Source organism: Mya arenaria, chromosome 7, assembly GCF_026914265.1.
Source record: "Mya arenaria isolate MELC-2E11 chromosome 7, ASM2691426v1".
Taxonomy (NCBI): Eukaryota; Metazoa; Mollusca; class Bivalvia; order Myida; family Myidae; genus Mya; species Mya arenaria.
The window spans coordinates 36,266,960-36,291,301 of NC_069128.1; the positions used below are offsets into that span (position 1 = coordinate 36,266,960).

General features: G+C 33.1%; 2 protein-coding genes across 5 annotated transcripts; both read right to left on the reverse strand.

The window, feature by feature from the left end:
• Positions 1–939: 939 nt before the first annotated feature.
• Positions 940–7,886, reverse strand: LOC128241546 (phosphatidylethanolamine-binding protein 4-like). Of its 4 annotated transcripts, none has more exons than XM_052958546.1 (5): positions 7,780–7,886; positions 7,133–7,407; positions 4,062–4,160; positions 2,848–2,893; positions 940–1,453 (listed from the first exon to the last, which is right to left on the reverse strand). In XM_052958546.1, the coding sequence occupies exons 2-5, from the start codon at positions 7,394–7,396 to the stop codon at positions 1,263–1,265; spliced, it is 600 nt and encodes a 199-aa protein (XP_052814506.1). In that variant the 5' UTR covers positions 7,397–7,407; positions 7,780–7,886; the 3' UTR covers positions 940–1,262. The 4 variants fall into 4 exon arrangements, with proteins under 4 accessions (XP_052814506.1, XP_052814507.1, XP_052814509.1 ...); XM_052958547.1 differs by having other exon boundaries at positions 7,133–7,611; positions 7,780–7,827; XM_052958549.1 differs by lacking the exons at positions 4,062–4,160; positions 7,780–7,886 and having other exon boundaries at positions 7,133–7,770.
• Positions 7,887–14,709: 6,823 nt separating this feature from the next.
• LOC128241628 (contactin-2-like) lies at positions 14,710–24,273 on the reverse strand. The gene is made up of 9 exons (XM_052958643.1): positions 24,099–24,273; positions 23,513–23,800; positions 22,559–22,879; positions 21,166–21,294; positions 20,824–20,845; positions 19,792–19,880; positions 18,452–18,467; positions 16,972–17,051; positions 14,710–16,612 (listed from the first exon to the last, which is right to left on the reverse strand). Exons 1-9 carry the CDS (start codon positions 24,262–24,264, stop codon positions 16,557–16,559), a joined length of 1,167 nt encoding a protein of 388 aa, XP_052814603.1. The 5' UTR covers positions 24,265–24,273; the 3' UTR covers positions 14,710–16,556.
• Positions 24,274–24,342: the final 69 nt, after the last annotated feature.

The following is a 24,342-nucleotide window of genomic DNA, read 5'->3' on the forward strand; positions in this document are numbered from 1 at the left end:
TAGCTGGCGTTTAGTGGCCAAGAACTGCTATAAAAATAAGTAACGACATGTAAAGTTTCCACCTGTCTTCTAATAATTGGGATCATACCGAACATAATAAGAACAATAAGTCTAAGTTATAAACTTGACTTGCCTGTTGACATATTGAGCTTCTATTGAAATTCAATCTTATCTTTGTACAATGTATACATTATAGGCCATACTGTTTAAAACTGTCCCAGTTTAACTGCCACAGACCGAGTGAATCTAAGGTTATTCTCATTTATAAAGTGATCGAAGTAACGTTAAACTTTGTATATTTATATTGCAATATGACAGTCGCTTTTATTAATGTTAAACTTAAAAAAGCTTATATAGATATTGACACATCTGAAAAGTGTTATAGTTGTAATTGCTGGAGACAATCTGTTTAACATGTTTGAAAAGTGTTTTAAAATTCATTGGGGTGTTTTGCAAAATGTATTGTGTTAATTTATAAATCCAATGGACCAGCACAAAGGACAAACATTAACGAAGATTAAAGAAGAGTTGTGGAGGCTCCAATTAAGACTTTCGGCTGTATTCAATAAACAGCTAAGATGAGTAACTTAAGCTTATGAGTAGAATTTCAGTGTTTTGTTTTGCCATTAGACAGTATGGAGTATCGAGGTCATATCAGGGTTATGTAAAAGAATGAATAATATTAGATGTGTAACTAAAGTTTAAGAGTAGATATTGAGTGTTTGTTAAACTGTTTAAAAACTGGCTATTAGACAGTATGGAATCTCGAAGGCATATCAGGAAAAGGATAACACACATTGATTACCGCCCCTGGCCTCTATGTAACAAAAAAAATCACCGTACCATCTCAAACTCATTTAACAACGTAACGTCAAATGTTATTCAAAATTATAAATTGTCTTTCTAATATTCTTCATAAAAACAAAAAATATGATAAACACGTGTTTAATATTTATTAATTATATATATTATTGAAATATTAATAAACCTGAAACAATACGTAAGAAACAATTACGTTAGATATCAAACAAAAAGTGTTATTGAATTCACCAACTCGTATATATCTACGGTTAAATAAGCCCTTTAGCGATATTTGAGAACCTTACTTTTAATTTTTGAAATCGTCCCGGTAAATATTTCCAAGATAGCACTAAAAACTGGAACGTACACATAAGAGCTGATAGTATTACGGCTTTAAGTAAAGATCAATATCAGTGAATGTTAACACATATAAAACATTATTTTTATCGATGTCCACGGGACTAAGCTGGTACCTGGAACTGGAACACAGCGACTACCGAGCAAATACTTTCACTGTTCAAATTTACGAAATTTAGCAGTGAGAATTGACTTCTGTTTTCATCCGCAAGATGTACGTCAGCACCAGTTTTTGAACTGAACAAGACCAGTTGGTATCTATGAATTTCCGTAGGTGGATTAGGACCGTAGTAATCTGAAATGGAAAAGATAGACCTGTTCTGGGGGTAACAAAGGTAATTTATACCTATTTGGTCTCAAATGCTACACAAACCAATACTATTTCTCTTCTTTTTGATTTCACGATGTTCAGTGTTATTTAAAGATGTGAACTATGATTTTGAATACGTAATTCTGTGTCAATTCGTTATTCAGATCTATTTATTGTTATATTGAATGGCATACATTATCCGACAGGAAGTCCTTTCAAACTTTGACTAATAGTAAGGATCTCATACATATAAAACTCGGTGCAGTTCTAAGGAAAAGTTATTCATATACTTTTCTAACTACCCTTAAATATAGAGACGTTTTGCTACATGGGCGTTTTCAGGTTTAAGAACTTAACCATTTATATAACAGCGACCTATTGGTGTTTGCCAATTGTTGGCCAGCGGCTTGAGCTGATTGAGGATGCCCAACGAGCAGCATACAGCAAATACGAAATTATCGACTTAAAGATGCACTCTTATTCTCAAATAAGATTTACCACAACTAATACAATTGTTTGAATATACCAAAAAGGGTAAATAAATGTCGAAAACAATTGCTCTTCTGAGGGATACCTAGTTAAATCTGAGAGAAAGGTGCAAAAACACGGTATTCCTACTTTTGGAGACGATAGTAGATCCCGGTAAATCTTTAAGCACTCACCAATCATTTAATATTTTTTTCGTTTCCAGCTTTAAAATACACGGTTACAATCTTGTTATCAGTAAATGATATCTCCATAAATGCATTATTTAGTAAGTTGTTAAAGGTTTATCATTCAAAATTTATGTTTGTTATACTTGTGTAAGTATATGGACCAAGCTACGGGAAAATAAGGATAATTTGACGAGCGACTGAGGCGACACACACTTCGATGTTTCTGACATTATTCTATTTACTTAGGTACTGAGATTTGATGCATGCGCTCATCTTAAACAAGGTATATTAATTGGAGGTTATAATATTTGTCAGAATCACAATAATATGCACTTGTTGAACTTCGAGGTCAAATGACGTTCCTTTTATGTTTGTATGTACCGCAAGGGCGTTACGACGTCATATTTAACATCAGTCAATGCGAAGACCGGCGTCGTTCAAATTACACAATATTCCCAAAATGATGCTCTTTACATTGTTTTACAAATTTTCTTTAGTAAGTGTAGATAATAAAAAAGTTATTGCATATATACCAATAAGCTATACTCGAGAAATATGGGACGCTACAATTATCAGTTATTTCTTGAAAAATCGACGCGTAGAAAGACAATGAATGTTGTTAAAGTTTGCAAACTGAGAAACAGAATCGAACATGTAAACAAACGAGATTGATTGCATTTGTTTACGCTCCTGTAACTAAAGAAATCACAAGATATCAAGTACCCATAAGAGTTGTTCCCTCGATGGTTCCACTTTTCAGATCTTCTCCCTGTATGACAGAAAATATCACAAATTTTGTTTAAAATTTCATGATTCTGTTTGGATACCTATTGCCAATCAGTTGTTGAAATTGTTTTATAAAGGTTTATTGATTTGATAGCTGAAGAAATTTTGATTGCATTAAAAAAAACTTCTTCGAGTTGATGAATATGTTCTGTGCCAAAATTTCAGATTATCAAATCAGAAATGTCATGAGTTGTATTGATACGATATGGTTAGCCAATACGTTATGAATTGTCACGTGGCGTCCTGATTAAATATGGTAAGACAATACATTAAGAAATGTCATGTGGCGTCTTAATACTATGTGGCCATTCAAATTCTATAAGCCTTTTTATTTGGACGGCGGAGATTCTTTAAAATTTAGTTCCAAACGCAGATTTGTTCAATCGATAGCCTCGTCTGATTAGACATGTTAGTTAGAATGGAACTCAAGTGTTGGCCAAACCAAACCATTCAAAGCGGCTGATGATTGACTCTTATTAACGTTGGATATGAGATACTAGTTTGATTGCAATTATCGGAAATAAAGGATAGTGTACATCGTGTAGCATTTAGATTGACCAAGTAATCTTGACTCCATCAAGACAAACATTCTGATTAATTTTCATGAGGTTTTGGCAAGAAACATTGCCAAAAATTTAGCCTCTTAAATGTTCAAAACACATTCGAAGAAGGACCTAGTGACCCAGTTTTGACACCATGTGACTTAGTTTGAAACAAAAAATATTAGAGCAGATGTATTGACCCTTTATGCTCCCAAAATAATTGACGAATTGATCTGATGACCTAGATTTTGATCAAATTTGACCACCGTTAATGTACATCAAAAGGAACATTCTGAACACAGTTTACATAAAGTCAGCCCAATCAATACCAATATTTGGTCACATACATGATTTCACAACAATCAGACCTAGTGACCTAGTTTTTGACTCCATGTAACAAAGTTAAAAATCGGACGAGATTTGATCATGTAATACATTCTGACTAAGTTTGAAAATAATCTGACAAATCCCTACCAAGATATGGTTCCAATTTTATGGTAATCGTACGGACGGACAATCCCAAAACAATATCCCCTTTCCGAATCCTTCGAATCGGTAGGGGTACGACTTCAATAACCTTTCATCACTTTTTTACTAGGAGTGACCTACTGTTATGCCTGTAACGGCCCAGTGAAGGAAGAATGTAAGCTTTTCCAAACTGTGGCCAGGGGCATCTGGGTCAACCATCAGAAGAGAGTACGTATTTTCCTTGAAAGCAGATATAGTGATATAGAAAATATAAGCTGTCACTGATACGTCAAAAAAACATTTATATTTTGCGTCAAACGTATACGCACAACATGGTGTTGCGAGAATCTTCAGATGTTGTATTTGTAGTTTAGGCAAAAATTTCCATATAAAATACTATTTATTTAGTGTTCCAACTTTACATTTGAAAGTGATTTCAAGTGGTTAATCTTTTCCCGCGTTGTTGTAACGTCATTTTAAAACTGTATTCGGTTACGGTCGTGTGGTTCTATTTACAGAATGGATGAGAAAGATTTACTGTAAGGTTTTCTTAAGTGAAATGAAGTATTTCTTAAACAATTCTTGAATGAAATTATGAACTATTGGTGCAACTATAAGTAAGGAATTGCGGGGCTGATGTCATTATCGGGGACGGGACTCCACACACTTTAACCAGCCCAACTGCGTTATACCCTGACAATGACATTTACGACGCAATTCATTCCTTAATTGAATTATTGATCAAATTGATTGAGAGTCATTTCATACAATTTTTATTAAACGAGTTTAATAAGTGTTGTATTAAATGTCTATTCATGTTAGTTTCCTTTAAAAAAAAAAGTACGTGTGTGCCAGTTTTCAGCAATAAATATATTAAAAGTTATTTAAAATAACATAACTTCCCACCTTTTTTATAATTATTACATTTATTGTATATCGAAAATTAGATGACATCGTTTCAAGATTTAAGACAAAAAGAAGTTTAACATGCTATAGAATTGCATATTTTGTATATAGCACAGCCATTGTTAACGATATGTATTAATGACATAACTGTACGAGTTTTGGATGATTATTATTCTCCCATCTCAGATAAGTAGATCCAATAATTTAACCATGCTAGATTATAAGTATCTTCCATGGCCGAGAGTGTAAGATAGGCTCATTCCCACCCGAGCGTAGGGTGTTTTGCGGAAACGAGGTTTACCGAGTTTCCGCAAAACACCCTGCGCGAGGGTCGGGATGAACCTATCTTACACGAGCGGCTATGGTAGATGCTTTTTCTCCCATCTCAGTTAAACTAAATTAAGTCAAAATGTACTTTTTGGCTGCAACTCTTTTGTGCTTAATAAAAATAATTGCGTATGGATATGCGATAATTCGTGGTCGTCATGGATATATGCGCAGTGATTCCGATTATGTTAATAGTCAAATCGGTCTCGGTTAAATAGTTCTTTTGAGAGTGACGCATTATTTTTTGAAAGGTGCAGAATTTCTAGCCTGGTTAAATGATTGGATCTACTTATCTGAGGTGGGAGAAATTCTTATCTTGCCCACGGGCGAAGATAAAATGCCGGTATGGAACTTCTTTTTAACGGTCACCACATTATAATTACCTCCCTTGTTTAAGACTGTCGTCAGTAGCATAAAGGAAATCTTGTCTTATGGTAACATTTAGAACGCTAACTACTTATTTCTCGCTTCAAATGTCACCACAAAACAGTTTTCACGCACCATTCAAGAAATAATGCTTCATTTTCCTTAGAACTATCTAAAAAGACCGATTTGACTATTAACATTAACTGGATCACTGCGCGCGTATCCATGACAACAACGTGCTATCGCATATCAATACGCAATTATTTTCACTAAGCACAAAAAAGTTCCAGCAAAAAATACAATTTTAATTAATTTTGTTTAACTGAGGTGGGAGAAAAAGCATATACCATAGCCGCTCGTGTAAGATAGTTTCATCCCGACCCTCGTGCAGATTATATAGAATAAATTACTTATTAGCTGATTGAAATGCTTTCATGGTGACCAAAATTCATTATTGACGGAGGCGATAGACGAGGTTAATTATATTTTTGGAGGCAAATTGGCGTTTATGATTTTTCCCAGCGTCATTATGACGTCAAATGATAAAATGATTTTGGTATATAAATATGGCGTTTTATTTAGTTTTCGAAAATTGTCCTCCCTCCAATAATGGACGGTTTATTTGTAGAACTAGAACTCTCTTGAAATATTCCATATATACAGTCATGCGCATACTCGGATAACACAAAAAAATCGAAAGAAATATGGAAACAATTTCGTAGCATTGCAATATTAGAACTACTATTTAATACAAACTGATTGCATAATATGCTCGTATGTTTTGTCTGATGGACTCTTTAACGGTCTTTGATGGATATCTTGCAACCGATTACATCTTGAGGCTTGATTAGATTTGATATGAACACTGATAGTTTAATCAAGTTAACCTAAAATTAAGACTAAAATACATGGAATATACGAGGGAACGAAGCTTATGCAAAGTATGTCATTTTGAATGTATTGAAAATGAATGCCACTTTCTACTTGTTTGTGACTTCTACGAGGATCTGCGATCCCAATATATACCACAAAAATATTATGTTCATCCTAGCATTAACAAGTTTAGAATACTCATTGCATCATCTAAAGTTAATATAGTTAAAACGTGTCTCTACGTAGTTGTACCATGCGTTTAATAAAAGAAAAGTTCGAGGAACGAAATTCTTAAAATCACTATCTATATAAAAACCATATTATTGTATAGTTGTTTCATTGTGTTTTTCTTTGAACTGTTGCACAAGATTGTAAATTAATACTGTATGTCTGTATATTGTAGTCGGCCGGTGGCCTTATGGGAAATAAACTCTGTCATTGTCATTGTCATACAGTATGTCTGTATTCTCTAAGAGAGGTTACATGACATGCGTAGCAAATAGAAGTAATCAAATGAAATTATTTGAAATGTTGTTTAACTCACTTTATTTTATGACCTACATTTCTACGTTAGAACATGTGTCATTAAGAACATATTGCGTACATTAACAAGAAGGGCTCATTCGCTTTTCTCGCTCCGCCGTTCTTTATCGCAAAGGTTTTACACAATGTGTAACAATATAACTTGATTCCAAGGTGATAATATATACAATTGAAACATTAACAAATGTTAATCTTACCGCTTCAGCTTGGTTAAAGCTCACTTCAGTTGGCGGCGAAGAAGTATCCGATTTAGAATATGTTTTGTCGCACTGGAACTCATTATTTCTGCCATAACGAACGTCAAGCTTGGGTTTATTGGATATGCATACACATCCCAATTCGCGTTTCAGTGCATCTTCGCTGACGCCACAACTTTCTAATGACGTAGCAGCACGTTTGTTGAATCCTCCGACCGCAGCGCATACGAGTATTCCAAGATAAAGAGCTTCCACTGACATCATGGCGGAAACCGCTGCCACATTAAGAGTGCGAGAACGAGGATTACTTATTTTGGCACTTTGGATATTTTGATATTAATCAACACTTGCCAGTCTTGTTTGTGTTTAAATGTTTATAAGTATCCAGATAGCTTCATACATGATTGTGTAGATACATTAACACTATCTCAAAGACATATGTATGTATATACGCAGCTGCATGAGCGTATACATGTACGCTATATCAAATTGAAAAGTTAATTAATTAGATTTATTAAGGTGTTAACGAAAACGTCTTACTTTCTAAAACAAACTCATTCGAAAGAAAATGCTACTGACATAAAACAATTGCTGACACAAAATAACCTTCAAACGTTATTTAGGTAAAACAATGTTTATGGACTTACATTTATTGTGCAATTTATCCGTTAAGACATGAACACGGAAATCATAAACCTTTTAATTATTCAATATCGTATACAATTTCCAGCTGATAATCTAGACGATAACGCACAAAACAAGACAAGCAAAATCGATATTATAAATGTAACTTGCTTGGCAACATATTGAGCCTCTAACAATAGACTATATCGCTAATATAATGGACTGAGAGCGAGCTTTACAAAACCCGCAAAGTCTTCTAAAATTGATGCGTATATCTAACCATACTTTATAGCGCAATTAATCCTAAAAACGTATTTTTCACATAACTATGTTAATGTGATACGTATTTAAAGTAAAGCCCTTTATAAGAATTTGATTAAACACAACAATACCTCATATTATTGGCACGGCCATTTTGTATGTTTTACAGACAAATAAACCGCATGTGACGTCAATGACGTCGTCATCTTGCACGGCGTCAAACCGCGCCATTTTATAATGTTATCTTTAATTTTACCGTTGTAACGACCACCGAACGCAATATGGAAGAAAACCCAGCAACAAACACCGACACACAATATTAACAAAAGAAATTTCAAAGAAATAAATTGATACCTGGAACAGAGAATTGTCTTAAGTCCAAAACTTCACGAAAAGTTTCGATGATCCTGGTATATTCAATATCCAATAACATATTGAACACACTATATGAACACTAATCATATCCACAAATACTGAAAAGGGTTAAAATGTTAATCTTAGATAATAATTTAATTCAATGTGTTTAGAAATGTTCCAGCACTGGTGGAACTTGTATAAAACTACCAAAAGACCAACGATCAGAGAAGTTTGCCCGTACAGTCGAACTCCGTTGGCTCGAGCTCGCTTGGCTCACTTGGCTCGAATTCCTCGTTGGCTCGAACTGCATGTGAAACACCGATTTCTTTATACTGAAAGTAAGCTTTCAGGCTTGGCTCGATTTTTCCGAGGCTCGAGTTATTTTCACCGGTCCCTGGAAGTTCGAGCCAACGGGGTTCGACTGTATTTACTTAATAAAAATAATAGAGAACATACTACACAAACTTGTAGAGTTTTCTCTTAAAGTCTATAAACAATTTTGTTTCCTATAACGTCTGTCTATAATCAAAATGTCCTCAGCCAATATGAGGTCGTGAGTGAATTCAATGCTAAGTATACATCCTAAGTTTTCTTTTGGATGTTATTTTAAAGCTGCATGGAAAGCCGTGTGTTAATATAATGATGTATAAATATGTTTATAAACGACGATATAAACGTCATGTTTGATTAAGATTTGTTTGGACATTTCAGGACACTGGCATCGGATTTTCAAACTCAAACATTTTTTTTTTAAAAATCAAAAAAAAATCTTATAATTGCTTACTAAAAATTAAAATACCGAATATGTAAAAAAATATTGAAAAATATTTTTTTTTCAAATATGCACTTTGTACTGTATAATATACTAACATGGTATTGAACGCTTCTCTACCCGGGTCACGTAATCATCTTATTACTCAGTTCAAAAGAACTTTTGCAGATTGACAGTCATCGCAATCTAAGGATATGATATCCATCTTCAAAATAATCAACCTTAACCCGCGAAGAAATTCGCCGGTCATACGATTTTTTTACTTAATTCCCATTTTTCTGTTTTCCTGGATTTTCTACCACCCTTGACTTCCGGTTTTTTGTTGTTTTTCGCTCAGTTTGTAACATGTGATTTGATTGGTCGAATGAAAAGGCGGCGTATTTAAATCTCAAATCGTTAACAAATTGAAACTCTAACATTTTGGCCCTTCTTCTCCGTTATCAAGCAAATCATGAATGAAAGTCCACATGAAATATGAATTTGCAATGATTCAATGCAATGGTTATACAGATTAAGGCATATTTATAACAGAAAATAACGGTCACTCTGCACTCAACATAACAATACATTTCCTATTTACCAGTACGAGTTCACTGTATTGCTAAATTCTTACTGTTCGAAACGAAGTAAAATCGATAAATATAATGAAGAAACTTTGTTGTTCTTGGTATTTGAGTTACTAACCACTAACAGATATAGGGGAACGCACCTGGCGCACCCCCCCCCCAAAAAAAAAAAAAAAAAAAAATAAAAATAAAAGAAAAATATATATTATTTCTTTTTTAAAATATAATAAATTTAATTAAAATAAATACATATTCCTTTAATTGGATATTTTTTTCTAGAGATTCATCTTCTGATAACGTTTCCAATGTACTAGTCAAGAAGGGTGAGAGACTGGTTTGCTGGATTAGGATGTCTGCCTCCAATCCAAGAGTTATTTGGTTATACCCAACCTGGTGACAAATGGAACATTGTGATGAGGCTCTTGAACGTACACAGTACTGATTTCCAGGGGCGTATCTAGCCCTCTATTCATGTGGATTCATGATTGTGCTGAGGGGGGGGGGGTATGAATATTTTGAAAACAATGGAGCAATCTGGTGTATTCTTGGCGTTCTTAGGTCCTTTAGTACTTGTAAATTGACAGTTTAAGGATAATAAACCAACAAATTTATTTTCTCGGCAGATCTTTTCTACAAAATAGCAAACAAATAAGGTTTGATAATGTGAACAACACTCAGATTGTCTTACAGAAGTCTAATTGTCTGTCCTTTTAGCCATTGAACTGTATAATTACATTCTCGATGACAATGTCTGTTACATCATGTACTCAAAAAAACATAGTGATTTTGTATCTTTGGCTAAACTGTTTTTTGTCAGAATCATGCGGATTCAGCCGTGTATTTCGCTTATAGGCAGCTACGCGCCTGGTTTCTACCTACCAAACAGACTTGGCTGTTAAGTTATCAACTTTCATCACAATCAAGCAAATTATTATATATATATATGTTTTATTAGACAAATCTTGCAATATAAGTTTAAGCAATATTACAACACAACTACATTAACAACAAACATGATATGGTTATAGTGACTTCTGACTTGGTCACAATTTATAGAGAGAGCAAAATAAGTAATTTCCTTATTGATAAAAACTAGTTAAAAAGGTAACAAATCACTTAAAGTTCCAATATAGCTAATTTAAAAACCAATACATCGCTATTAGTTCCAATAGAGCTCTATAATGGAGTTTATTCATTTAAGAAGTTTAAAAAATGCTTTATTTTGCTGAAAAGCATTGGTAACACTTGCTACTTTAAAGGGCGCCTCTTTTAAAGCATGGATATTCAAATGATTTTGCTTTTGCTCTATAGTAATTTAAAGCTGCACTCTTACAGAGTGAATGTCTGGTAAACAGTGATATAAGACTTCTAACAAAAGATTTGAATGTAGTTTTTCATGTTTTTGTCAGAAATTGGATGTTTTATGGTAATATTTGAATATAGTTTTTCATATTTATGTTAGAAAATTGATGTTTTATAGTAAAAAGCATTATTAACGCTTATTTTTTTTAGATTTTGGCGTTCTTTCTTACAAATGAGATTTGTTCTATTGTAAGTTACCTTTATTTTGATAACTGAATTGAAGGCTTTAATGCCAACATGAGCAAGTTCTGAGACAAAACCCCCAAACATTTCATATCAGTGTCAAACTGTGAGATTGCAGCTCTAAAGCCAAACTGGTTATACAAATTGAAAGCGATTATCCTGTAAAAACAATAGCATTATGTGCTCCCTACTAAAATGTTACAAAATGGTCTGTGAAACTAAACATTTATTATCCCTATATTGAGCTGAGGTGAAATACATACATGTTTATACCTACAAAGCAATATTCCTAAATTACATTTCATGCATTTCTAAAGATACTATTTCAGCAACTGTAAGTATCTTTTATTGAGAAAGTACACAAAGCTGGACAAAATCCCAACTCTTGCAAAGATAAATACAGCAGATTGTCATTATATAAGTCATTGTTTCCAGGTTGTAGCGATATCATGTTAAAACTGTTAACAGCGCAATGTAACATCTCCACTGAGTCCAGATCTAGGCGGTGGGATAGGAGATAGTGCCGGTGTGTCTCACTCTGTGGAACTGCAGCCCACAAGCCTACACTTCAATACATATGACCGTCACAGATACCGGTGTTGCCATCCATCACTTCCCTGCAAAGATATAAAAAACAACAACTGATTTTAAAGGTTTATTTTAACCTAGCTACAACTGTACATTCATTTTAAATCTATTAATTAATGCACAATGTGCACATGGACTTGTAGCATCTGCATTATAATAAATGTTTTGAAAATATTAATTGATATTCAACTTTTCAGCAAAAGCTGGGGTATGTGCCTGTATAGTTGAGTGGTTTATCCATTTTCCTAAAAAAATTCTACAATTATGATATCAAACTTTGAAATATATATACATGTGATTGTGATACAGGTAAATGTAAGCATAATAATATTAATCATTTTCAGTTTCAGGAAATTAAATTTTTTACCAAAAAACATGACCAAGTCCCTTTAAGAGCATTTTGGCAATTGCAAAGGAAATTGAGATGGCACTCATTTCTGTATGCATGTATAAAAAACAAAGCATTAAGTTAAACTACAAAATGAATTAATCAAAGGTGTTCGTCACATTGCCTGCATGGATACAGTAATACATTTATTTTTTATTTTTTATTATCAATATTTTTTTTTTTTTTTTTTTATTTTGCCAAAATAGTAAATATATGTCATTTAAAAATAAATTCCACAATTCCACAAAAATAAATATAATGTTACTTAATAAATATACATGTGTAAATGAACCAAACGCAAATACATGCATGTTTCTACAATTATATAGATTATTATTTAACACGGCGTATTGGTAAACAGCTCTTTTTTATAAATAAAACATTTTGCACCTCTTACCTGTGAAACGTTTTTGCAATCAGATCGCTGTCAAGGAAACAAGTCAATCCTGTGGTGCATATTAAGCCACTTTCCGTTGTCTCATGCAATTTCATATTCGGCTTTGATTGTATGTGTAATTCCAGAACCAGTCTGACCCGAAATAAGCACGCTCAATCACTCAATGCGGAACTTAATGTCAAAGACTTCTCTGTGATTAACACTTTTGGTCCAAATATTACAGTTGTTGACACTTATACGCGAAATGTCTCGCGGAGTTCATGGACCAATGAAATGAGCCGTTATAAAACCTTACTCTGAAACCGGAAGTCAAGGGTGGTAGAAAATCCAGGAAAACAGAAAAATGGGAATAAAGTCAAAAAAATCGTATGACCGGCGAATTTCTTCGCGGGTTAAGGTTGATTATTTTGAAGATGGATATCATGTCCTTAGATTGCGATAACTGTCAATCTGCAGAAGTTCTTTTGAACTGAGTAATAAGATGATTACGTGACCCGGGTAGAGAAGCGTTCAATACCATGTTAGAATATTATACAGTACAAAGTGCATATTTGAAAAAAAATATTTTTCAATATTTTTTTACATATTCGGTATTATAAATTTTAGTAAGCAATTATAAGATTTTTTTGATTTTTTTAAAAAAATGTTTGAGTTTGAAAATCCGGTGCCAGTGTTTCAGGATTAAAGGGACATACCACCAGATAAAACAATTTCAAGAAAAAAATAAAATTGTCAAAATCTTACATAAGATTGACATCATTGTGTACAACGCATTTAATCTTACTAACATATATTTTACATGGCTTAGGTCAAGTGCAACTTTCGCAGATTTTGCAAAATTTTCTAATTCACCATATTTTTGGGGATGTCAACTACGTAAATCCCAGTAAGTGTAAAAATAGCATTGGTTTATTTATCTGTTATATTATAATACTAAAGATTACATTTATGATAAAATTATTCATTTTTTGTGAAAAATGTCATATTTATTTTAACGATTTACGTCATATCCATTTATTGCTTTTTTCAACAATTATCTTCATGCATACAAATCCTTTCGAAAAGATACAAAAGTATTTATGCCCGGGTAAACACATACTAATTATTTTTTTATAACTCGCAGACCTGTACATACTGATTATAAAAGCTTTGAATTAAAATGATAAACATGTAACACAAGGTTTGACATGTAGTGTAAATAAAGCCTAGCTATGGTGTATGCCATTTGATTTCATAGCTTATATGACAACATTATCATTTGCTTAGCATGTGACCTTTTGGGAGAGGGTTGTATCTGACTTTGGAAAAACGCAAGGCCCAATCCCTATGCATGGCAGTTTTATATGAACGTAAATAATGTGACATTGCACCGTTTTTGTTTCTCTGTTGTTTTCTTAATTATCGAAAGTGTAAATGTATCGTCATGCAATTAAGTATGATTCAATTTAATTACTGGTATTGGCTTCTCTATCTTTTTGACCTTTCAACTCCCAGAATGATGCAAAAATTAAATAACAAAATGCAACAAAAACGAAAGTATTATCTAAATTTAGCGCACCCAACGTCATTACGAAATTTGCATTTCACGTGACTTTCTGAATACCTTAAATTATATGTTGTTTTATAAACGTATGATTTGCATTTTTGGTTTAAATACATTTTCCCCGTCATGCATCTGAAAACACTTATTTTATCATTAGTTTACTCACCCAATCACGCAATAACAAAGCATGAAATTTGTGGCAGTCAAAGACGATATTTGAGAAAATATCAATATTTGCTGAATGGTTCAAGGTTTCAGTATCTTAGTTTAAACACTCCTAATTATTTGTCACACTTTATTTCGGCATACACAAAAGTGTATTTTACAAAATCATGACCGAGTACCTATATGCAATATTTCACTAAACAACATTGATGCTTTCCAAAGTCAGATACAACCCTCTCCATAAAGGTCACATGCTAAGCAAAATGATAATGTTGTCATATAAGCTATGAAATCAAATGGCATACACCATAGCTAGGCTTTATTTATACTACATGTCAAACGATGTGTTACATGTTTATCGTTTTAATTCAAAGCTTGATCCGCCCACTCATCTGCCACAAAATACTAGACTAGAAAACAAGAATCTTTTTTTTTTAAAGTCGGGTATACGTTTACTAGAAACATTATGTCAATGAGCTATTTTCCGACATGAATAACAAACATACATAATATATCAAAACAACACAATTAAAATAGGTACAACTATTGGAACAAGTATTTACAAAAGCCGTTCCTTGTTATATTCATACATTCAAAATGTAAGATGGATTAGAGCATTGAAAACAGTGATCACATCCACAAATTATGGAAAACAGCTTCAAACAAGGTATACACATCATAACATAGTACGAACTATTTGTAACTTAAACTGTAGATGGATTAAATGGTTTGTGTATCATATCATCATTAGCATTAACATATAATAAGTCAATGGACCAATTTGGAACTGGAAAACGTTGGTATTTCCCATAAGTTTTTCTTAATACAGCATCGGGTGGACCTCGTGAATTTATGAATTTTTATATGAGATGCTATCATAGTTAGTTATATCATATGTACGTTTTATTAATTTCGCAACATTCCATCAAATCTCGATTCAGAGAAGCGCAACCAAAAATAATAAGGAATTGTCATCTTTACAAACTCGTTTTGAGCAGTCATTTTTCTTGAGCTATTGTTTTTCCGTTATAACCCTGGTCTCGTCGTATGGAAAAAATATTAATATTGGCTCTAACTCGAAAACATTTTAACATTATTCAGTTGTCCACATGCTACCGGTGACAGTTATTTACATGTGTAGCAAGGCTTATACTTCTGGATTTAACTGTCAGCATACTGAATAAGTTGTATTATGGAAGTTGTAAAATTATTTCTAGAGATCTACGGTCAAAGACATAATTAAAGCGCTCTATGTGTATTCATCACCAGGTCTTTTGCTTGATGGACTGGAAATGCTAGTGTCAGGAACAGGAAATTTATAAAAGTGTGAAAATGTCTGCGAGATTTAATCACTTTAAGATGTTATTCATGAAAACAGGTTGATGCACCGGTGTGTTGGTCTTTATTAGAGACCAGGAGCGGTATTATATTCGCTGGAATGAAGGACACAAACCATCTTCTTGCCCAAGAATGAATCTTACTTATATAGTCAGTTCAATGACCTGCTGCATGGATAGGTTGTCTACAATAATGTATAGGGCAGTATTATCTGCAAAAGACACGAACGATTATTTCACAAGTTGTTTTTCTGTCGATAGGATAATCAGTAACCATAAAAGTAATGCTCCTAAAAGTCCACTTTGGCGAAGCTGATGAGAAGACGTTTGTGCCAAAAGCAACCAAAAGCTTTATAAATATCACAAACTGGCGAGACAAAATAAATAATAAAATGAAAACAATGGAACATAGTTAAATATTTCTGAATGAGCCCAGGCTGAAAAGGGGCCCGGAATTCGGTCGTGCAAATATGTTAATGTTATTATGCAGGATTCCATCAACCGAAAATATTATTACGAAAACTTTAAAAACCCATACATTTTCATATTACCTACAATCAAGCAATATAACATTATAAAATAGCTAGTTCGCCCAATGATCAAAACATTCAAACAAGTTATAGATACATTGCAAACAACATTTTGTAAATAATTTTTTTTAAAAATTTAAAAAATATCATTTAATGAGGGAAACAATTATTTATTTGTTCTTTTATCCTTTCTCCAAAGAATACTAATATCTCCTTAAGTTTGTTGTATGTTGCTTATAACGATGTAGATAAGGAATTTCACCGGCAATGCCGTTTTAAAAAGCTGGGTATTCCAATTCTTTAAAGGCACCACAGACTTGAGATTGTCCTGTATGCACTTTCAATATACACTTAAAGCACTGTTTGCACTGAGTGTGTCAGCCTCATGTTGGTATAAACAGGATCCTCTGCAAACAAACCAATATGAGTGAGTGAGAACAAATATACATTTTATAGTTCAACACAACAAAATGGTTTATTATGAGTTATAACACACATTATTTTGACCAAATTCACGCTGTTGTAATACATATAAAGCCGTGTTGTTTCCCACCATTCGTAGACGTCGAATATGGCTTAAGAACTGTTGTCTATCATGTAACAAGTATTTCATGTATCTGTCTGAAATTTATAATTTATTTCGATTATATATAAGTTGCGAAATTTATACATTTGTTACTAGTTCACTTGATATTTGTTGAAATGAAAAATCCCAGTTTTATAATTGTTTATGTGAACTTTTACTATGAGTGTAACTAGATCATACCTTTCTTAACATTTTCGTACTCTACAGCATTCTTTGAACTTGACTCATCCAGCGGTGTATACAAATCCCGGTCGTCGGGTCTGAAAAGTAATACTGTCGTTAGCTTAACACCGTTGTTTGGAATGTAACAAATCATATATTGTATATCTTTGAACAAAATGCATTTCTACCCACTACGTCATTGCAAAATATTTAACAAATTGGGGTTGGATAAACAACATTGGGTAAAAGGGCGGCTATTGTTAAACAAGACCTTATTTATGAATAATTATTCAAATTGCCCAGAACGTTTTCCTTGTGTCTGATTGCCGTTTTTACTATGTCACGATAGTGGCAGGTAGTCCAGACAATGCTTCTTTATTAAAAGCGAAAAGTTATTTAGCACATATTTTTTAAGGATTTATATTTGGTTGTGGTGAAATGCGTTCTTGACATTTAAATGAATGTGCAATTATCGACATCATTAAATCAAATTCAAATACAAGACTATGATGGTGACAGTAAAAGTATGTGAATAGTAACAATTAATAACGTTGATTTTACACACATCAACTGTATATCACTTTCTAGAACATGGTGATTGCTTTACTCAAGTTGTCATAATAATTTGAATCGATTATTCAAGAATAAGGAAGTGTCAAATAAGAAATATCACAGTAAAAATATTTAAATACGTTTAATCAATGATGATGATTTTAAATACACCGAATGTTAAATACGTAATACAAAAATGTTAATGTTCGTCAGCGTTTATTTCCACAATGACAGTATTATTGATATGGCTGCCACCATCAAAATAAATATACATTGATGATAATTCATCATTTCAATATCTGCCAATTTCCATTCCTAAATTAGGTGCATTTAGTCCTAAACACGTCAAATATGTCCTGAAACAATAATCTCCGATCTGCATTAGATAGTTTTTAATGGATAGAATACAATCACAATTTTGGCACATTGAAGCATTGTAGTCTTAAATAAACTGGACACGAATTCGCTGAAACGTTAAGATTAAGTTGGAACGGATAATTTTGATAAAACAACGGACTGATTTTTAGTCACGTCTAGTGTCACTTGAAAAAAGTTTACCTATGAATTGTTGGTATAGAATCATAGCTAAACTTATTTCAAGCCGTGGTTTTGGAAGACGTTCGTATTGTTCATGTTTGGCATGTTCATAGGTTGTACAAACGTTTGGGGTCAATACTATACGCACTTAAGGGAAGGAATACATGACAACACTTTTTTATAATGTAAAACATTGTTTAGTCTACGCGGTAAAATCCTGTTCCCAGCGGACAACCACAAGGATCACATATACAAACACCGACACATATAACCGAACAAATACGTAGCTCATTTGTACAAACAAAAATATGTCAATTAGCCTAACAATATACCGAATACACTTTATTGATTTACTATACACATGGTGTTGAATGAAACTTATAGCTTATATTTCACTGTATTTACATACCCATTTCCTCGATCTTCTGTAAAATAAAAACAGAAGCATACTTAAACAGTACGATAGTTAACAAATGAAAGCATTGCATTCATGTAAATTATGTAATCATCTGTGAAGGCCACCAATGCTGTGTTAATGTAAGCAACACTCTCAAATTAATATGAAAAGCAAGGAAATATATTGGTAGGTGAATACTCGGAGCTTAATGATTCGAATTTGACATGTTGGTTTTACTTATTCAATGTATGTTTCACCTAAATTATGGATTTTAAACTGATGACTGTACATGCTGTTTTGAGAATATAACAAATCATGAGTGTAAATGATAACATGATTATTTTTAAATAATTTTAAAAACACATTAAAGTAGAAAATACACAAATAATCAGAAGTCGGTGGCTGGTACTCTCGGTCTGCAAAACGATAGTTAGATAATTTTATAGCATTTATGTGACATATAAACCCTTTACAATTTTAGCTAAATTTGTAAACATTGCAGCGAAAAAAGTTGACCTTCGCTATAGGGATAACGTTAATAAGCAACATCATAACGGACTACTTTAGCAAAAGATGCATTTTTTATTCTTTGATATAAACAAACACAATGATCAAAACGACAACTTTATTTATTGACGATACAAATATATAATATCGGAGAGTGACGCTTACTAAGCGCGTCGTAAACCGATGCGAACTTACGCCAACGTTATTAATTGACGATACACATATATGATATCGGACAGTGACACTTACTAAGCTCTTCGTAAACCGATGGGAACTTAAGCCAACTTTATATTAATTGACGATACAAATATATGATATCGGACAGTGACGCTTACTAAGCGCGTCGTAAACCGATGCGAACTTACGCCCACTCTATATTAATTGACGATACAAATATATAATATCGGACAGTGACGCTTACTAAGCGCGTCGTAAACCGATGCGAACTTACGCCCACTCTATATTAATTGACGATACAAATATATAATATCGGACAGTAACGCTTACTAAGCGCGTCGTCAACCGATGCGAACTTACGCCAACTCTATATTAAATGACGATACAAATATATGATATCGGACAGTGACGCTTACAAAGCGCGTCGTAAACCGATGCGAACTTACGCCAACGTTATTAATTGGCGATACAAATATATAATATCGGACAGTGACACTTACTAAGCGCGTCGTTAAAAGATGCAAACTTACGCTAACTTTATTAAATGACGATACAAATATATGTTATAGGAGAGTGACACTTACTGAGCGCGTCGTAAACCGATCAGAACTTACGCCAACTTTATTAATTGACGATACAAAAATATGATATTCGACAGTGAGACTTACTTAGCGCGTCGTAAACCGATGCGGCATTTGGCATGGATCCTTCATCGTACGTATGAGCTGCGTTATTTTCAGGACTGTCTGTACCGGATCTGAAAAAAAGTTCTTTACATATCTTATCTAAATATATAACTGCAGTTGTTCCGTTTATATCTATAAAAAAATAAGATATTGATAAAGTAAATATTGACGATCTTCCCTAAAATAGTTGTACTATCTAAGTGTACTTTCATTGTTTGAATCACATTATAACGTAAAAGATGCGTGCATTGTATTTACGCTTGTAAAAGTTCTTTATAAAATAAACAACATGCTTCATATGTTAAAATTAGGGTTATTTAGTATGTTCCTTGCAACCATGACGAGTTTGAAATAAAATAAATTGTTATAGAATTTAACAAAAAATGAGAAATACATTCTGGAAAGTACCAAAATATTAACATTTCAGAAACTTTTCATGGAAAGCAATAAAATGTGCAACACTGTCAATTTCCCTATTGCTAACCTTATGTTCAAGAGTCATTAGAACATATTGAATACAAGAAGAACAAATCAATAAATGTATGAACTGTGGTCGATGTACAAGACATATTTTAAAAGCCACCGAAATACACCTTGTAATCGTTTTTACTTTTAACGTTTACCACACACCTAAGAGAAAGAGAATACAAACACGCATATTAAAATATCTATTTATGTCCGTTTTGTTAACTAAAACCTTTTTGAAGGAATACCAATCGAAAGTACAAACTTCATCATAGTTGGATTTAATCTATTTGTTAATTGCTAATTCGGCTGGGAACTATTGAGTTATCAGTTCTTAAGTCGCCGACTGTTCGCTTTTCAAAAGCATTGACACTATTGTGAATTGGTTCGTATGAAAGAAATGCTTTCTTTTGTTATTACATATATTAGACAAGTCCGTGCCTGTTCTATACTAATTTATGCTTTTAGACACAATTCAGGGTTGAGTAAGTAGACCAGTCATAGTTGACGTGTTCTTAAACCCTTCTACTTAGAATTGTAAACACTTACACAGATTGCGAAGCAGCCACATCTGAAAAAAAAATATATTAAGGGAAAAATATATTTTGACTCAGCAAAGGTATTCAGGAAAAGTCAAAACAGCAAAAAAGTTTGTTCTGTGATACTACCAATACTTTGGTTTACGGTACAATATTGCTATCTAATTTCAAGGAAAATATCGTAAATGTTCGACTCTTACAAAGGCACTTGTCGTATTGCAGGAAAGTGCTACGTATATAACAGCGCGGTGAACGAAAGTACGGTTCTCTTTCAAACTTACAACGCCATTATTATAAAATCAACATCATATTCATTATAAGTGTTAAATAAAAACGTGAAATAGCCGCTTACCTCTTTTTCTTTCAAAGTTACAGTTCACTGTATACTTCCGTCTAAGAATAACCACGACCACAGTTACGACTACAACTACCGCAAGAGTTCCGCACACAGCACCGGCAATAACTGAACCAGCACTGTCATCTGGTTGTATAAATATATAATTCGTTTTTTATTAATTAAAATACACTGTTCGTCACGTTAATTTTAGGTTTATTTTTGAATGGTATCTTAAGTTAAATTTATGTCGTACGCCCAAATGTATATTCAATCATGTGACTAACATTCCCACAATTCTTAAAAGTCTCTCCAGAGACGTGTTAAATGTGCTACCACATAAAATATATCCACTGTCGGTGAAAAGATTTAGTGAAAACATATACTAGGGTACTTCAAACCGTTCTGTAATATATGTTGAATAGCTTAGAGACCACAATATAATTTATACAAAAACTATCTTTGGTGTAATCCCACACTATGTGGAACCTGTAAGCATTCATGTATTCCTGCTAATGGTTGTCAACTAACAACACAGAAGTCTGCACTTTGGCACTGACACATTTATATTTAAAGGCTACTCCTAGTATTATATCTCCACCCCTAAAGCACGTGTATGAAACAATAAAAACATAGGAACATGTTTCGACAACGTGAAAGTTTGGCACAGTTTTAACTTCTCTTTTGTAAAGAAATACCACCACCACTAAATTTGTGAAATGAATCAGTAAAAACAGATAAAGCTTTTCGAAAAGCTGTAAATCTTAGCACTTGCAATTCAATAATTCTGACCAAGAAATAAGATGGACAGCAAGATTATGGGGTATTCGATGCTATTTTCAAAGTTGCGAATTGTGATTATAAAATGTTAGAAAAATATAATATTCTCTTATAAAAGACAAGTCAACACCATTCGTTTTGAAAACTCATAGTTTGGTTAATGGAGATTCCCTAAAATTCTAAAATCAGAATGAGTACCGAAATTGAACTATAAATTGCACATTGTGTGAATAAAATGTAGGCTCATTAAGTGACAATCTTATACAAAATCAATCCATAAACATGTATAACAAACATAAACTTTGAATGAGCCTTTAACTACTTACTAAATAATGCATTGATGGAAAATATTAATTACTGATAACAAAAGTGTAACTGTGTATTTAATACCTATAAACGCAAAAGTATTAAATGATTGGCGAATGCTATAAGATGTGCTGTGATCTACTGTGTTTTATGCACATGTTTTGTTCAAATTAAACTAGGTATCCTTTATTAAAACCATTGTTTTCGACCTTTATTCATCGTTTTTTGAATATTAAAAAAGTATTAATTTTATGTGGGAGTAATAGTACATATTTAAAAAGACATAATCCCCCGAATTCAAGAGCTGAGTAAACTCGTACATTACCTTGTGCCTGCAGTAGAAACGTTTCAGTATAGTTTCCAAGCTCGTTGTTGACATGTACGCGGTAATACCCGAAATCCTTTTCATCTACGGAACTGAAGAATAATTTAGTTTGAAGTCCGTCTGTAGAAATAGTTATGACGATGTCTGTGTCATTAGAAACAATATTCCATGTACTAGACGCCGAAACCTTCTTTTCCCAAACAAAGTCCTTAGCTCTTGGTCGCGGAAACGCTACTAACTTAAGAGTAAACGCTGCAGGCTCTCCAGGTGCAATTGTGACGTTCTGGTCTCTCTGGGACAATGCTGATGCACGAGGAGCACCTGAGAAATAAAGCTCTTTTTTATATATTTTCCTGGAAACAGGATAAGAAAATGTTTACAATGTGCTGTTCTGGAAAACATGGTTTCTAATGTTAGTACATAATTAAAAAAAGGACAAGCAAAGTAGCCAACAATTCAGGTAATATAAACTTTGGTATGATGTTTTTTACATATGAGGCGATATCGTCTGGAACCGTTTGTCGTACTGAAAACGAATATGATTTCAGGTTCAGATATAACTAACTTTAGCGCCAAATATGGGTCACAAATGTGTTCATGTCTAGCGTATGTTCAAAATAAGTAGTTGTGTTTTTGGCTTAGTCACAGTATAATATGCACATTTGTGAATGCTTAAACTTTCATAGAAACTCCATTCAATACAATATGAGATATAAACAACACTTATCTACGTTCGACAACAGTATATGCCATATGTACAAGATAATTAACACATGTTTGTACTGCAAAGGAAACAACAGAAAATAGTAGTGTCGCAATGGAAGTTGTGATGAAAGATTTATTGGTTTAAGTTCTTTTAATAAAATGAATATGCATTAGTCAATGTTTAGAGGGAAAAACAAATAAATGGAACTAAAGCTCGAAAAAACAAAACCAGAAAATCATTGTACTCACATCGAACAAATAGCTCCAAGGACCTGATATTAGCTTTAGTATTATGTTCGTTTTGTGCTGTACACTGGTAAATGCCTTCGTCTTCACAAACACTTTTGCTGATCGTGAAATCCAATTGTTTTGCGTCACTGGCTGTTTTCAAATATTGGCTTTGCTTTAACAATGCTAAATTTGATGATGGATTACTATGAGCTTGGCAATAAAATATGACTTGTGTGTTTTCATTTACTTCAAAGTTTTGCCCGTGATTAGCATTCAATAATGTAAAACTCGCTACCTCTGCTTCGTCTGAAATACAATATATTGAATAAGTATACGATCAGTAGTGCTGCACATTCTAGTTTTTATCAAATTCATTCATATGTCTTAACTATTTAAAACATTTTTCGGGCTTATTTTCATGTGTTTAGTCTGGAAGTATTTAATTTTACTAAGTATTTAACTTTAACTTTAAAAAAGCATCCAATGAAACACATTTTTAAAGCAATTTAAAATTAATACGTCCCCTTATGTGCTGCAGTTAGTTTAAAGATGTCAATTTCAAATATATATAATCAATTGAGGCTATTTTTGATATCGGACTTACATTGCACATCAATGTAGACTGTATTGCTGCTGATGCCGACGGATGCGTCATGTCTTGTAGGTTCCATGTAGTTCGAAGCTGTACATCTGTAGTATCCAGTCTGTTTTCGATCAATGTTGGCGAAAATAAGAGTCTGCTCCATGGAGACTTTGGAACTATCAGACATTCTTTCCCATTGAAAGTCGTTCTTGTTCGGAACACCAGCAGTTATTTCACAAACCACAGAAACTGTGCCTTCTTCGAT